Here is a 13,535-nt window from a genome sequence, read left to right as displayed (position 1 = left end):
GTTATGAGATCATACATGTACCAATCAACACCAATGAACACCAACAAATCATGAATATTCAATTGCGGCGGCGATCATAGGGTCCAGGGTTTCGTGGCTGTGAAACAGATGGCTCGTGGCAAGCGCTCGCTATGGACATATCGGGCATGCCAGAAAGTGGCAATCTCAGTGCAAGATGTTATAGCCCAGGCAGCTCAAACTCCTACGCCCTTCCTATGTGCCTGCCACATGCGCATGCGTTCTTCGGCTAGATGCACGCGTGCGTTTGGCAAGTCAAGCACCCTATTGGAAAAAGAGGCATGAAACGCGCGTACCATCTGTTCACGAGCGTAGGGCCCACCGACATGGCTTCTCGTTCTGCTCACCGACTTTAAAAGGCGATAAAACTTCTTCACGTGACGTAAGATGACTGCCAAAGGAGGAAGCGTACAATGTCCCTGGAGGCTAGTGCATTTTTCAGTCCGTGTATTTCTATTGACAGTTTTATGTACGCCAGAATGTTGAGACCATTGATATCCATTATAATGGAGCTCAATGGTTGAGACATGAGAGACTTTGAAGGCAAGCACGTTTCCTCGCACATCTGTGACTGAGCGCTGACCATCAAAAATTTACACAACAGAAAATCCTCAAATACCCAACCCAACCATCAACATTATCGGCCCATGCCTCATACTCAACCATCCTTTTAATGCTCAAAACCTACATGTAGGTACAGTTATTCTTTATCATATCTGATATACAGAAGATAAGAAAAAAATTGCAATGTCACAAACTGCAATTATAGATGACTTTAACCCATGTAATTTGGGCAGTCCCTGGGCCGGGACATGAGGAAAGTTTGCTGAACTTTGGAGATGGGAATCACAAGACCTAAAATTAACGGGGTTTCGCAGGGTTTCGCCTCTTTCCCGGGATTTCATTACAATCTTCATTTATAAATAGTCAGACACATTCAGATGGAGTGGGATCGCACCTTTTGAGAACAGAGTTGATATACTTGAAAATAGTCTGGAACCTTTTTCCCGGAAGCGAAATTGGACAAAATGCTTGGTTGATGTGGGGGACCGTGCAGGTGCTACAGCATGGGGAATGCATATTGTGAATCTACGCGGAAGTTTTCTTGTTTTGAGTTTCGAAGTGGGAGCAATTTTGTCGTCTCGTGATTGTGAAGTCATATACTGTAGCCACTTTTCAGATTATCTTGTTTTCTGGAACTGCCTTTTGTCATTCTAGGCAGGTAAGAAGGGTTCAATGTTGACAGACTAATGTGCTTTTGCTATGTCCGTCATCTGGTCATGCATGTCATGGCAGTGGCGGGATGACTTGGGATGTTTTCGAATTTCATATGATTTAAGGAAAGTGATTAGGACATTAGTTGATATCTTGCATTTGTTTGTTTTTTTTTCAAATTAAAGAAAAGTCTAATTCCCTCAAAAACCAGTCCCTGGTGGATACCGGTCTCATATTCCTAGGCTAGGATTTGAGCAACGAGTGTTAAGTCATGTAAGTCTCTGCAGTGGTTTATTAACAGTCAGAAAGCAATAACATAGTCTAAAAAAAAGTCAAAGTTAGCAAGGCAAATATTGAAGCATTTACTTAGAAAAGACTTGGAATTTTTCAGGCCAGTCTCATGTGTTTGTGAACAGGGAGTCAAGTGATGTCCATGTATGGAACTCTTTCTTTAAACTTCAAGTAGAGGGATTCGGGAATGATGCGTACCACATGTACAGCATAGTACGACTGTAATATGGGCCACTTAACAGGGAACAACTGTTGATTTGGGCAGAGTTCACTCCAACACGTAGCTTGCTAACCATTCAATTAATTTCTGTATGATTTCAGGTTCAATCAGCGAGCAATTTTCCTCTGAGCAACCGGCAAGAATCGTGGGGGGCAAAAGATTTGTTTCGTGAACATATGAGCTCATCTTGGCATCATGGAGCAACTCGGCCAGAAGCTGGATTTTGTGTCCATCTCATCCTTACCGACGTGGGACAATGAGGAGAATATTCCTGAATACAGAGTCTCAGCAGATGAGAGTAGAACCTCAAGGTTCCCATGTGACCCCTCACTCAATCAGAAGATTGTGTTGTGGTAGGCATTGCTTTGTCAATATTGAATACATGTACAATGAATGAATATAATGATTTCACAGATATGTCATTCCAAGATTCCATTCATTGCACAATTAGGGAAATTTTTGTTAGAATATTGACATGGGCTCAATCGAAGATAATATTTTTAATCTGACAGGGAAGGTGACCCCACAGCCTTAGATGCGATGGGCCTCATTCATCCGACCAACGAACATCTGAATGAAAATACCCCTCTCACAGAAGCCATCCACAAGCGGGCAGGACCAGACCTTCAAAATGAACTGATCAAAACTGTCAGATGTAAGATTATATAATTTCAGTTCAACCCCAGGCCAAAATATCATGAAATTGAAGGCACAATCGGTGTTCTCCACAAGCACATTTTTTTGGCAGAGCGGCATGACGTCATCAAGTGCACTATGACATAGTCAGACAGGTGTGAAGATTGCAAGGTGCACTTCCTTCAAGGAAAAATAATAAATTCGGTTTCCTCAGATGAGATCACAAGGGTATTTTTAAGGTTATCTTTTCTGTTAAAAATTCGTAAGGGGTATTCTTGCATGACCTTGGATAATCACTATTACGCCAAAGTCCAACATGTGACTTGGCTTGTCGTAATGTGTTGTTGCAGCGCCGCACGTATATGCATTTTTACAGAGCACAAAATGACTTACTTACACCTGCACCACTGCATAGTAACCGTTAAGTGCATCCAAGTAGTGATACTACAAAACATGCTCTACAGAGAGAACGCAGTTGGAAGAATTGCCTACAAATAATAAGATTTTAGGTCTGTTATTGCTATTATTGGCCCAGTGGTAGTTCCTGTGTATTTATCGGTGATCCAGAGACAAATAAGCTGCTGTTTGGACATTTTAGAAAGTCTTTTCGATTGCCATGTTTTCGATCGCAATACTTACACGTGCATGCTCCAAAGTTTAGTCAACATGAGTTGGAGATTGCAGAAATTGCTTGTTTTTGTTCCTGACGGTGACATCTGTGCAGTTGTTCGATTAATGACATCACTTGAATCCTGGTCCGAGTTGTTCCGATCAGGCCGAGCTGAAATCATTGCGAGGAAGTGTGTGTTCTACAGGTACATGTACAAGACATGCAGGCAGCGCTGTGGTAATGCATGCAGCGGTGTGCGTTGTATGTACATGGTCTGCGAGACCGGCGGTCAGAAAGGCTGATTCGGGGCACCGAGCTGGCAGCATGTGACGGCAGAGATTGTCCTGGCCATTGGATCTTGGCCGTTTCTATTTGTTTTTCATTTCAAAATTTTGGCAGAGTGTTAAGAATTTTGGCCGGGTGGCCTGAAAGTTTGATGAGGCGGCCTGCCCTTCGTTTGTGGAGAACACTGCACAAATATTTCACGACCCTTGGCTTCACATTTGTAACCTGATGATGAGCTTATCTGAAACAGTTGAACATGAATGATATTTTATTGAAATGTGTTCCTCAGTGCTTCATTTATTCATCGATAATTGATACAAATATCAACTATCGATACATTTTTCTTGACAGGTTGCAGAACTGGTGAAGCCAAACTGAGTAAAGGTTACCATCTACCTGCAAGGTTTGTCATCCACACGGTGGGGCCCCGCTACAACATCAGATATCGCACAGCTGCCGAGAGTGCCTTATATAATTGCTACCGTAATGTGTTGCAGCTCGCGAGGTACGATCTTCATAGTTGTTGTTAGGCCGCCCAACTGACATTTTTTTCCCCATAGGGTAGTTCCAAAGCACTGTTGGTTTTAATTAAAGAAGAAAAGTAGAATGCCTTTTGATCTGGCCCTTGGTAATCTCTGCTGCATTGAATGTGACTTCTTTTTTTTTTGTTCTGATACAGAGAACATGAGCTTCGAACTTTAGCCATCTGTGCCATTAACTCGGTCAAGCGGGGCTACCCTCCTGAGGAGGCTGCCCATATTGCAATAAGTAAGTTCCTATAGCCCCACTTCCACCTACCCCCTCCCCCCAGCCAAGAACCCTGTTCACCCTTAACCTTGCCCTTGTCCCACCTCCCCCTTACCCAACCCCACGAAATCCATTCCTACCCCAAAACAGCAACACCCCGGCCCAATCCCTGTCCTTTCTCTGTCCCGTACTACCCTTTTTCAACCCAACCCCAACCCTAGTTCACACTTTGACTTCAAGCCCCAATTTTCCACCCCATTGCCGGTCCACTCAAAGTGGGATTTGGCTTTTCCATTTTGACTTTCTTGGCTCGGAGAGACTGGTGTCGGATTTCAGTTGTACTTCGGGGGCAACAACTTTTTGTGGCTTGTTTTTGTTTTGTAGGAACCATAAGACGCTTTCTCGAGAAGCATGGTCAGGTGTTTGAGAGAATAGTCCTTGTCATACGGGGAATTAATGAGGTGAGGCTGCTTTTTCAAACTGCAGGACCTAATTCAAAAGGAAGCCATTTTTGATCATGTTCCCTGCATCTATTTTATTCAATGTAATCTATGAAATGGGATGGTGCTAGACTACTTGGGGTTTCATGCCTCACTTTCATTTTTTTGTAAAAAGTGCTTAAAACATTGAGATGTAGTAAGTTGCACATTTTAAATTGTTATCATTGTAAATGAAATTATACTGTAATTAACTTTTTTCATTGCTTTTATTTTTATTCCTGGGTTCCCAAAATAAGAAGTTAGCCTCACTTTCAATTCAATATGGCCGACCTGCAAATAAGATCAGTTGTAAATTCTGCACTGTTTTCTTCCCTTTGCTGAAATTTTTTTTTTTTTCAATTTATGTTGTTCAAGGATTGTTATCAAGACCTCCTGCCATTATACTTTCCCCGGAGTAAAACGGAAGAACAGTGGGCTTTGGACCTGGTGCCAGCCAATATTGGTAATGAGGATGGGGAACCAGTCAATCCGGAGAGAAAGATCCGAATAGCGGAGGATCCCATTGGCAGAGATATCGGTAGGTTACAGGTGCCATGGCAGATTCCCGACCCAGATCCACTGCTGTGAATGTTACCAATGTTTACAATCATTTTTTTTTTCATCTGGAGTTGGGAAACTGTTCAAGGATTTTGGCAATGATCGTTGAAGGTGGCTGCAGCGGTCGGTCTGGATTCCAACCAGCTGCGGCAAGAAAATTGAGTGAAATTTATTTGGGAGTTCCAAACTAGAAAGATGGGTACAAGACTAGCAGAGACCCAGCCCTAGACTTGTGCATACAAATCCAAGACCAGCATAACATATCTGAACTTGAGCCTGTGTTTCCAGTTTTAATTTCACTGCAGTCCTAGTCTTGGGCCTAGACGGCAGAACTCGATAGCGGACTCGATCAAGCATATGCGGCGGGCGCCAATCGACGGCTCGTTTTACCATCTTGGGAACCTCCTGCACACCGAGGTGTGGCCCTTGTATGCAAAATAGTAGTTTTATATGAATACTCACAATTGACCCTTGGATGCAAAATGGTGCAAACAGGCCGTGGGTACGTTGGAGCAAGTTGGAGCAAGTTCGCATCAATAGTGTCAGCTTGTTTCTTCAGTTTATGTAATGTCTTTCACAGGCGTACTTCTTTGCTTCTTGTTCCAATGCATCGACCGTGGCCATTATCAACGGTGACAGTACTTGTACTTTAGCAGTATGTTTTTTATGACACGTAGGGTATGTGCATTGTGCGGTGTGGTATACGGTGTACAGTGTACACGTACAGTACTGAGGTCATGTGTTGCAGGTTATTGGTCCATATTCATGACATACAGATTCAACAGGAATTTCCCGGGCGCTGATTGGTTCCTCCGGAAATCCGGAGGAAAACTAAAGGAAAGTTAAACTGTTTGTAGGAGATTCCAAAGACGGTAGAACGAACCGTCGATTGGTGAAACCAAGTCATGAGAGTGCGCAATAGAAATCGGCGTGCGCGGCATATGCTCAATTGCGTCGGCTATCCAGTTCTGCCGTCTAGGCCCAAGACTACTGCAGTCCAGACGGCTCACTGACGGCCGTGACTTTTACAGACTTTTCAACGCCCTACCCTAGTATAGAAAAATGGTTTGTGTGGTTTGTTAAACCCAATCAAAAAGGTGACTTGCAAGCAGATTTATTCAGTCAGAAATGTGATCTTGTATCGCCTTAGCTCCAGTCAGCAGCAGAGAATCGGATGAGGAACAGGGAATGGACGAAGTGGACATCAGCAATCACGCTTTCACCTCCATGCAGGCTGACCCGGACAAGACCAAGAGGGAGATGGGAGCCACCAGGCCCATCCTGAGCGTTGAGGAAGAGAAAAAAAGGAGGTGAGATAGATAGCAAAATATTGGAAAGAAACGGCAGCCCGATAGTATCAAAGAATTTACAGGGACAAGTTGCACATACAACCACACCTCTCCCTCAAGACAAGAAAGCTTGGAGGCAGGAGAAGAAGATGCAGTGGAGTAGCCTAAATATCAGTTTGTATGTATTCAGCTGAACATCGTTGTGCACATTCAGTTGAACATTGTTTGTGCACATTCAGCTCAAAAATGTTTGTGCACATTCAGCTGAAAATTGTTTGTACACAGCTGAAAATCAGTTGTCCACCTTCAACTGATAATTAATGCACATTCCGGTGAAGAGTAATTTGCATGTGTTCACCTGAAAATCATTTGTCCACATTCAGTGAAAATTATTTGTATACATTCCGCTGAATCTTGCCTCTCTGAAATATGCTTGTCCTTATTACGGATTGGGTAGGTATGAGCGGTTCTTGAGACGGTCCCGAATGGAGGATTTGTCAGACATTGCCGCCCATCGTTGCATCTACCAGACAGGCGTTGACATCTATGGCCGGCCGATCGTGGTCTTTGTCGCCAGAAACTTTCCCGCAACGGTAGTCGATTTAGAGAAGGTACACAATCTCCCGCAAAACTCTGTTATATGCTAGATTGATTTAAAGAGGATTGGGAGTCAGTCAGATTGACCTCTGGTTATATGTAAGTTTGTCAAGCCATTATGCAGTATGTTGAGATGCAGAGCTTGATTGCTGTTTTTTTGTGACCCAGCAAAGCAAAAAAGTGGGTCGTAAGTTGCCGGAGCTACTTTTTTTAAACCTGCGCAGTGTAAAATAATGGGAACCCTCAAAATTTTGTCACCCAGATAATGTCCGTATCCATCAGATTTCAACCTGAGCTGACTAAGAAGCAAAATCAGAGAAACCAAAATGGCCTTGAGGCTCATTTATTGTTGTATGAATTTTTAATTAGTTCCTCTGTGTGGCCTTCCAGGCGTTCCTGTACTTCATCTATCTCCTTGATCCCATAGTCAACGAGGACTACGTCGTCATCTACTTCCACACCCTCAGCACTGCCCAGAACCAGCCCGAGCTGAAGTGGCTGAGGCAAGTCTACCACACGGTGGACAAGCGGTATCGTAAGCACCTGAGGGCGTTCTACATTGTCCACCCAACCTTCTGGTCACGGGTAAGCCTTCAGCCACGTCCAAAATTGTTCAGCGTGGTCATGAGCCGTAACCTGCAGCAGCTCAAGGTAGTTACGTTCAACTTCCCGTATTTGATTCGGTGTTCTTTGGTATTATGTTCCCCCGAACAGTTGGTGACGTGGTACTTCACCACCTTCACAGCCTCCAGCATTAAGGATAAGGTCAGGAGCCTGAAGGGGGTTCATTATCTCTACAACACCATCCACCCAGATCAGCTGGACGTGCCGCCCTTTGTGTCCGAGTACGACATGCAGGTGAGTTATCCCCTATGTGCTCTACTCGCTGAGGGCGCTCTCAGCCCTAACTTCAGCAGCGCCGAAAGGGACAGGCCCACCTAAGCCATTTGACATTTGTATAAAGTGTGCTTTGAAATATTGTTCCCCTCCAGGTTAATGGGAAGAGCTACTTCAATCCTGAAGAAGGCTCAGAGGTGGAGGGCCTGTGATCTAGGACACCATTGCCTGTAACCAAAGCAGCAGAGGTGTAAGTTGTAAAGATGTCCTCAAAAACCCACTAGGTGCTGATAAATTATTTGTGGCAAATAGAATAGTCCCGTTTTTGTTTTATTTATCACCTTTTGGGGATAGTTTGTATAATTCGGGTTGTTTTAATTTTTGGGAAGTTAGTTGTTTAATTTGAAGATAAGTTTTTGGTGATAATGTGGCCTGATCAAAAGCACCCCTCAGTGACTGAAAAGATCCGTGTTGGTCGGGAGTGCTCATTTTGTTGGTAGCGATGAGACTGCAATGCTTACATTTCATAGTCGTTTGAGAATCAGCGGTGCGCAGTTAGTACCAAAAGAGCCTCCATTGCTAAGAAAATTGGACCCTTTCTTGGCTTAGCTTGGAGCCCATAGACAAAACACTTCTATATCTGAACTGTGTTTTGCAAAAAACAAAGAAGGTTTTGGCTCTTGTCTTGCACATTCTTGAATCCAAAATAAATAAATCCTGTGTCATGATTTTCAATTTTCAGGTTGGAGAACTGCCACTTATTGGACTTTGCAATAACTTGATTATTATTTTACGTTTTTTTGTTTAACTCACCAGGCTGAAGTTTATTCTGTTAGCAATTTCTAAAGTTCCTTTACAGTTTTCTAAAGAAGTCGAATCAATTTCGTTTGTCAACACACTGGAATACCTTTTCTGTTGTTTTCATCAGTTTAAATTGTTCAGCATGACCATTGGTTGCAGTTGATGTTCTGAGTTGATATTTGTTTGGGTTATTTGTACAATGACATTGAAAGTAATCTTCTAGTCCCATTTTCCAATCCATTGGCAAGTCATTTTTACTTTGCAATTGTTGCCCGAGCAAGCTGGGTGGCAATGTGGTTCGCTTGTCTACACTAGAAAGGGGGGGGTTGGTATTTGCACGATTACCTCCTCAACATAAACCTGTGGAACACTGGAGCAGTGTTTGCTGCCCCCTGGTGCAAACACTCGTGAATAATGAGCAAATGTCAAAGTTTGCAATCGGTTTGCAATCTCAAACTTACCCACCACTTTACCCATCTACTACCCATCAATAGCGCCCTCAGTCATCATAGTACTGAGCCATTGCTCTCTGCAGGTGCAAATCCCTGTTTGTAATCTCGCCGCTCTGTGGTTGATATTACTCTGGCCACTTCTTTCCCTGAGCTTAGGTGGGAAATACTTGCTGAGAACATTTACGTGTGAAATGCCCGAGAACCAATCGTACACGATACATATGTCATTCTAGCTGGTAACCTGTCATCAGTGGCTGGTAACCTGCCATCACTGTCTCATTTTATTGTTAAACAACTGCTGATTCTTCTCTTCCCCCCCCCCTTTTTTTCTTCCTTTTGGAATACCAATCCAGTGATTCATTTGGAGAAAAGTCACCTTTTGTACGTTACAAGCTTATTTATTGGCCTTAATCAATTCTTACCTGGAGTAAATTACTCACCAGTGCATGGACTATTTAATCACAGGAAATTCAGAATGTTGGTAAAGTTGACAATGGAGATTTGGGCACCAGTGGATAAATAATTTTGAAAGACGAGCAATTTCACTTGCTGCGTGTTCTTGCTTGAGTTATGTGAAAGGGTGAAAGGTTAACTAGATCGGCAGTCAAATGTTGCTGTCATGCAATGCTGTTTCAAATATATAGTTGGTTCACTATCAACAACATCAAAGCTAAGAACGAGAGCTTGTGTTTTTGAATTATGTGTGTGTCACTGATTCGGAGGAAAAGGAGTGGTTTTCGTCCAACCTAACGTAGGTCCGCGTAAAATATGATGGAGATGAATCCCGTTCATTGCTGGGAATTTCTGTGTGAATTTTGTGCTTTTAAACTCTTGAAATGTTGATGCAATGCTAAAACCTTCCCAATATTGATTTCTGTCATCTTATTGCCAATTATCTGGAGGACTAGAAAATTGCAGGTTAGGAATTTGATCCCACCGCTGTCCCCCTTTTTTGACTAATAATGTTTCCATGTGCTGCACACTTCCAAATTATTTGTTCAAATTGAATTTTAAATAAAGTGACTCTAAAAATGCTCACAGCGATATTTGCCTGAATGAAATATGCTTTGATGGTAATGCTCTTTTTGATGGACTGTGTTGAGACTTGTATTTCTTTTGGCATTCATGTTTTGTCACTGTACAATTTAACTGTTAATTAACAACTTTAATTAACAATTAACGCTCTCATTGAATATGCCTCACAGAGAACATGCAGTAATGACCTATAACATCGGTGAGGGATTTACGTATTGGGGAAATTGGGACCCCAAATTAGCGATGGTCTGCCATCAGAAGATGGGTTGTGTAAGGTTTTCAGGACCACTGAAACCACCTTTTACTTTTGAGGGTGTTGAGGCACTTTTTGTAGGTTTTTTGTCTGGAAGTTTGCCCCTGCTTGTTTCAGTGCTGTTTGGTAGAGTTACATGCTGAGGTTTTCCACTTTTATATCTGGTTAACATGTTTGTAGCATGTTTGATACATTTTTGATCTTATGTTTTCTACTGATTTCGGTTGGAGTCTTTCTGTGTGTGTGCTTTTAGCTAACACTGGGAACTGTCAATGGTGGTTACTGCCTAAACCTATAAATGTTCACCCACAGAGAAAAATTATGTATGCCAATATTTCTTTGGGCTTTTTCTGATACATAAAATGGCTTTCTTGTGGGTTGTAACAAGTTTTGGTTCATTAATATTCATAAAATATATTTCTAACAATAATTTAATATCAAATTGGCTTTTGAATTTCTTGTTAACATAAGACAGCAATTCAAAATTGTTGTCAGCATAGCGAAGGATGTATGATAGGCTATGTGTGTTTGCTTCCTGCAAAATTCTGTAATGCAATGTAAATTTAGGTCTCTGCTTAAAGGAAAATTGTTGACTATGAAAACTCCCAGTGTTGATGCCATCTTGCTTGATACCTAGAAGAGGTCATCCAGTTGGTTAACGAACAGAGGCTCAGAACCAAGCTTTGAGTCCGATATAACAGGCTGCTCGTACTTTGGATTATTTTGCCATATTTGTGTATTTGATGGTCTGTGAATGTTTCGGACTAACTCGAGATCTTTTAACAGATTCATTGACAGGAAGTTCCGAAGCAAATCTTTCTTTTCTGCCTTTTCTCTCTTATCAGCTGTGATAAAAGGATAACTTATCACTGGAAATATTGATTATAATGATATTGAAATATTTCGTAGTATTGCATCATAAAGAATTTTCGAAATTCTTCATACTTTCTGTATTCCCGTATCCTGTTTTCTTTGTGTCTGGGTTTTTTTTTGTTTTTTGTTTTTGGCTTCTGTTTTATTTATATTGGGGAGCGGACAATGTGTTTCATTTGGTGTTTTTGTTCAGTTGTATAACTTTGGCCATTCCCCTTTCGTTAGAGTTTGTCGCACCTTTTTTTTCCCGGACACAGAATTTTAAGTCAATGTTGCAACTTCACAGTCATATCATGCTCGGCGGATGCAAAAGAACATTGTACGGAGTTGATAAAGCCCGCCATCTCTGTTCATGAGAAACATCTTGCTGGTTGCTGATTAGTCAATGTTGGCCAGCCTCCATAGTGCAGCAGGTTTCACTAGATAGTCGGAAATGAAAACCTGTCGTTTATTAACATTTTTATCTGTTTACATTTTGACAGCCAATTCTTCGGTATCAGTTTTTCTCGTACCTGTTTAGAAGGGTTGGTTGTGTTTAGTTTGACTGTGTTTTGTTTAGTTTTGTTCTAACTTACTTTATCGTGATACTTGTAGCAGGCCAGTGTTTGTTAGTATCTGGATTTGCTTTTGTTTCTAAAAACGAAGTCTTTGATAATTGTCAGAAATCAGCAGCCTAACCCCCAAGTTTCCTGTTTTCCTAGTGCGTCAAGAGTCAACCACAGTTTAACTCTCATTTCGACAATTTTGATGGAGTTTCTGTTTTGAATGCACTGACTTGCGGTTTATTACTTTTACCGGCCTGCATTGACTTCCTATATCGTCGATATAATATTGTTTGGTCTTCAAGCTTCAACAGAAACTTGAAGACTTTTGGATTTCTTGGCCTTGCCCATCCATACTTCAACAAGATTCCGTGTGATCTCCAGTGAGCGGTGTAGCCGGGATACATTTTGCAGGGCGGCAATGGGGGGGGGGTGCAGTGAGTTCGATCACAGTTAAACACTGGCCAAGGCGATCATCATTAGATTTTTTCCCTTTTCCAACTTTCAAGGGGGCGGAGCAAAGGCCTTGGCAGAGTGGGGCGGGGTCCATGCCTCCCATATGTCCCCATCCCCAATGTTGCGCCATGCGGCTGACACACTGGATACTTTTCACTGGATATGAGGGTGAAGTTTTGGCGCAACGCCAATATTGCTCCACTGCTTCATCTTTGCCATCATCTGCTATGAATCGAGGTTTGAGTTACGTAATAAAATAATCACAGTAAAACGACTCTAAAACAAGTTATGTCTGATATAAACAAACGGTGTAATGTTGTACCTGGAAACGGTGATTTCCATATAACGGTATGCGAAACGGCCGGAACTACTTTTCTTCACAAGGTGATTCTCGTTAGACTTGAACAGACATTTGCATTGAAATGCAAATGAACGTTTTCGTCCATCTGCTCTCATCAACACAATGACTGAGAGCACCGTTTCTTTTCAAAATTAGGAAATAAGGTAAAGTAAAGATGGTGGTTTGCGTTCTTGCTGCCCATTTTCGCATTTCCTTGATTTATTCGTAAGTGCACAAAAGCCTGGTCAAGTCTAAAAAGTATGCCAGTCCACGCTGCCGCTGCGTGAGAGTGGCGGTGCGTTATGTACATAAATTGGTACTAGGAAAAAAGCAATAATATGTACCCATTGCTTAAACAAATATCAAGATCAATAGTCCAAACATTGTCAAAAGAATTTGCTAGAAACATGTGACCCTGTACATTACCCTGATAAGCGTATCAATAGGCAAGCACTTATTTCGAAGGCTTGCAATTACTTTAAAGCAATTCTGATTCCAAACGCGCCTTGAAGAATGATGCTTCACTTCAGCTCTTGCCGTGTCCTCGTCCACTCTGTTCTGGCCGAGCATTGATTAATTATTATCGTGTCGCCTGCTTTACCAGTTGTTAAAGTGATGAAACATAAAAGTGGGAACGTAACATACGGGAACAAAACACGAAGAAAAACCAACTCGGTTGGTATGATGCGGAGAGATGAACGACCTGTTTTAATAGGAAATCACGTTTTTGTCGTTGTCACGTTCTCTCCATACAGGTTATCGTTTGATTTAATACAATATCTTTGTACTGTTCTGTTCGTTGCCAAATATTGCATTCAATATTTTTTTTTATTTTTTCTCCAATTGAAATGGACACATTGCGATGACATCCACCTTACATGTGAATTCCGCACTGCCTTTTTGTGGATGACGACGAAGATGGAATGTATACACGCTCGTTGTTGACAAAATACTTTCACTGGCTATATCGCAATATTTGCCGACATATTTTTAGACCGGCA

The 13,535-nt window shown here is 42.0% G+C and overlaps 1 protein-coding gene across 3 annotated transcripts; it reads left to right on the top strand.

Annotated features, from left to right (window-relative positions):
- Positions 1-1,056: 1,056 nt before the first annotated feature.
- gdap2 (ganglioside induced differentiation associated protein 2) lies at positions 1,057-11,929 on the top strand. Of its 3 annotated transcripts, none has more exons than XM_087132354.1 (13): positions 1,057-1,240; positions 1,846-2,097; positions 2,257-2,399; positions 3,627-3,780; positions 3,955-4,043; positions 4,407-4,483; positions 4,877-5,039; positions 6,210-6,369; positions 6,806-6,959; positions 7,336-7,530; positions 7,660-7,803; positions 7,938-8,032; positions 8,525-11,929. In XM_087132354.1, the coding sequence occupies exons 2-12, from the start codon at positions 1,940-1,942 to the stop codon at positions 7,992-7,994; spliced, it is 1,494 nt and encodes a 497-aa protein (XP_086988480.1). In that variant the 5' UTR covers positions 1,057-1,240; positions 1,846-1,939; the 3' UTR covers positions 7,995-8,032; positions 8,525-11,929. The 3 variants fall into 3 exon arrangements, with proteins under 3 accessions (XP_086988480.1, XP_022082022.2, XP_022082021.2); XM_022226330.2 differs by adding an exon at positions 1,419-1,506 and having other exon boundaries at positions 7,938-11,929; XM_022226329.2 differs by having other exon boundaries at positions 1,058-1,240; positions 7,938-11,929.
- The last annotated feature ends 1,606 nt before the right edge of the window (positions 11,930-13,535 follow it).

This window comes from Acanthaster planci, unplaced genomic scaffold (assembly GCF_054643075.1).
Source record: "Acanthaster planci isolate LZ-2023a unplaced genomic scaffold, COTS_SCS Contig225, whole genome shotgun sequence".
NCBI classification, from domain to species: Eukaryota; Metazoa; Echinodermata; class Asteroidea; order Valvatida; family Acanthasteridae; genus Acanthaster; species Acanthaster planci.
This window is presented reverse-complemented; position numbering and strand designations above follow the sequence as displayed.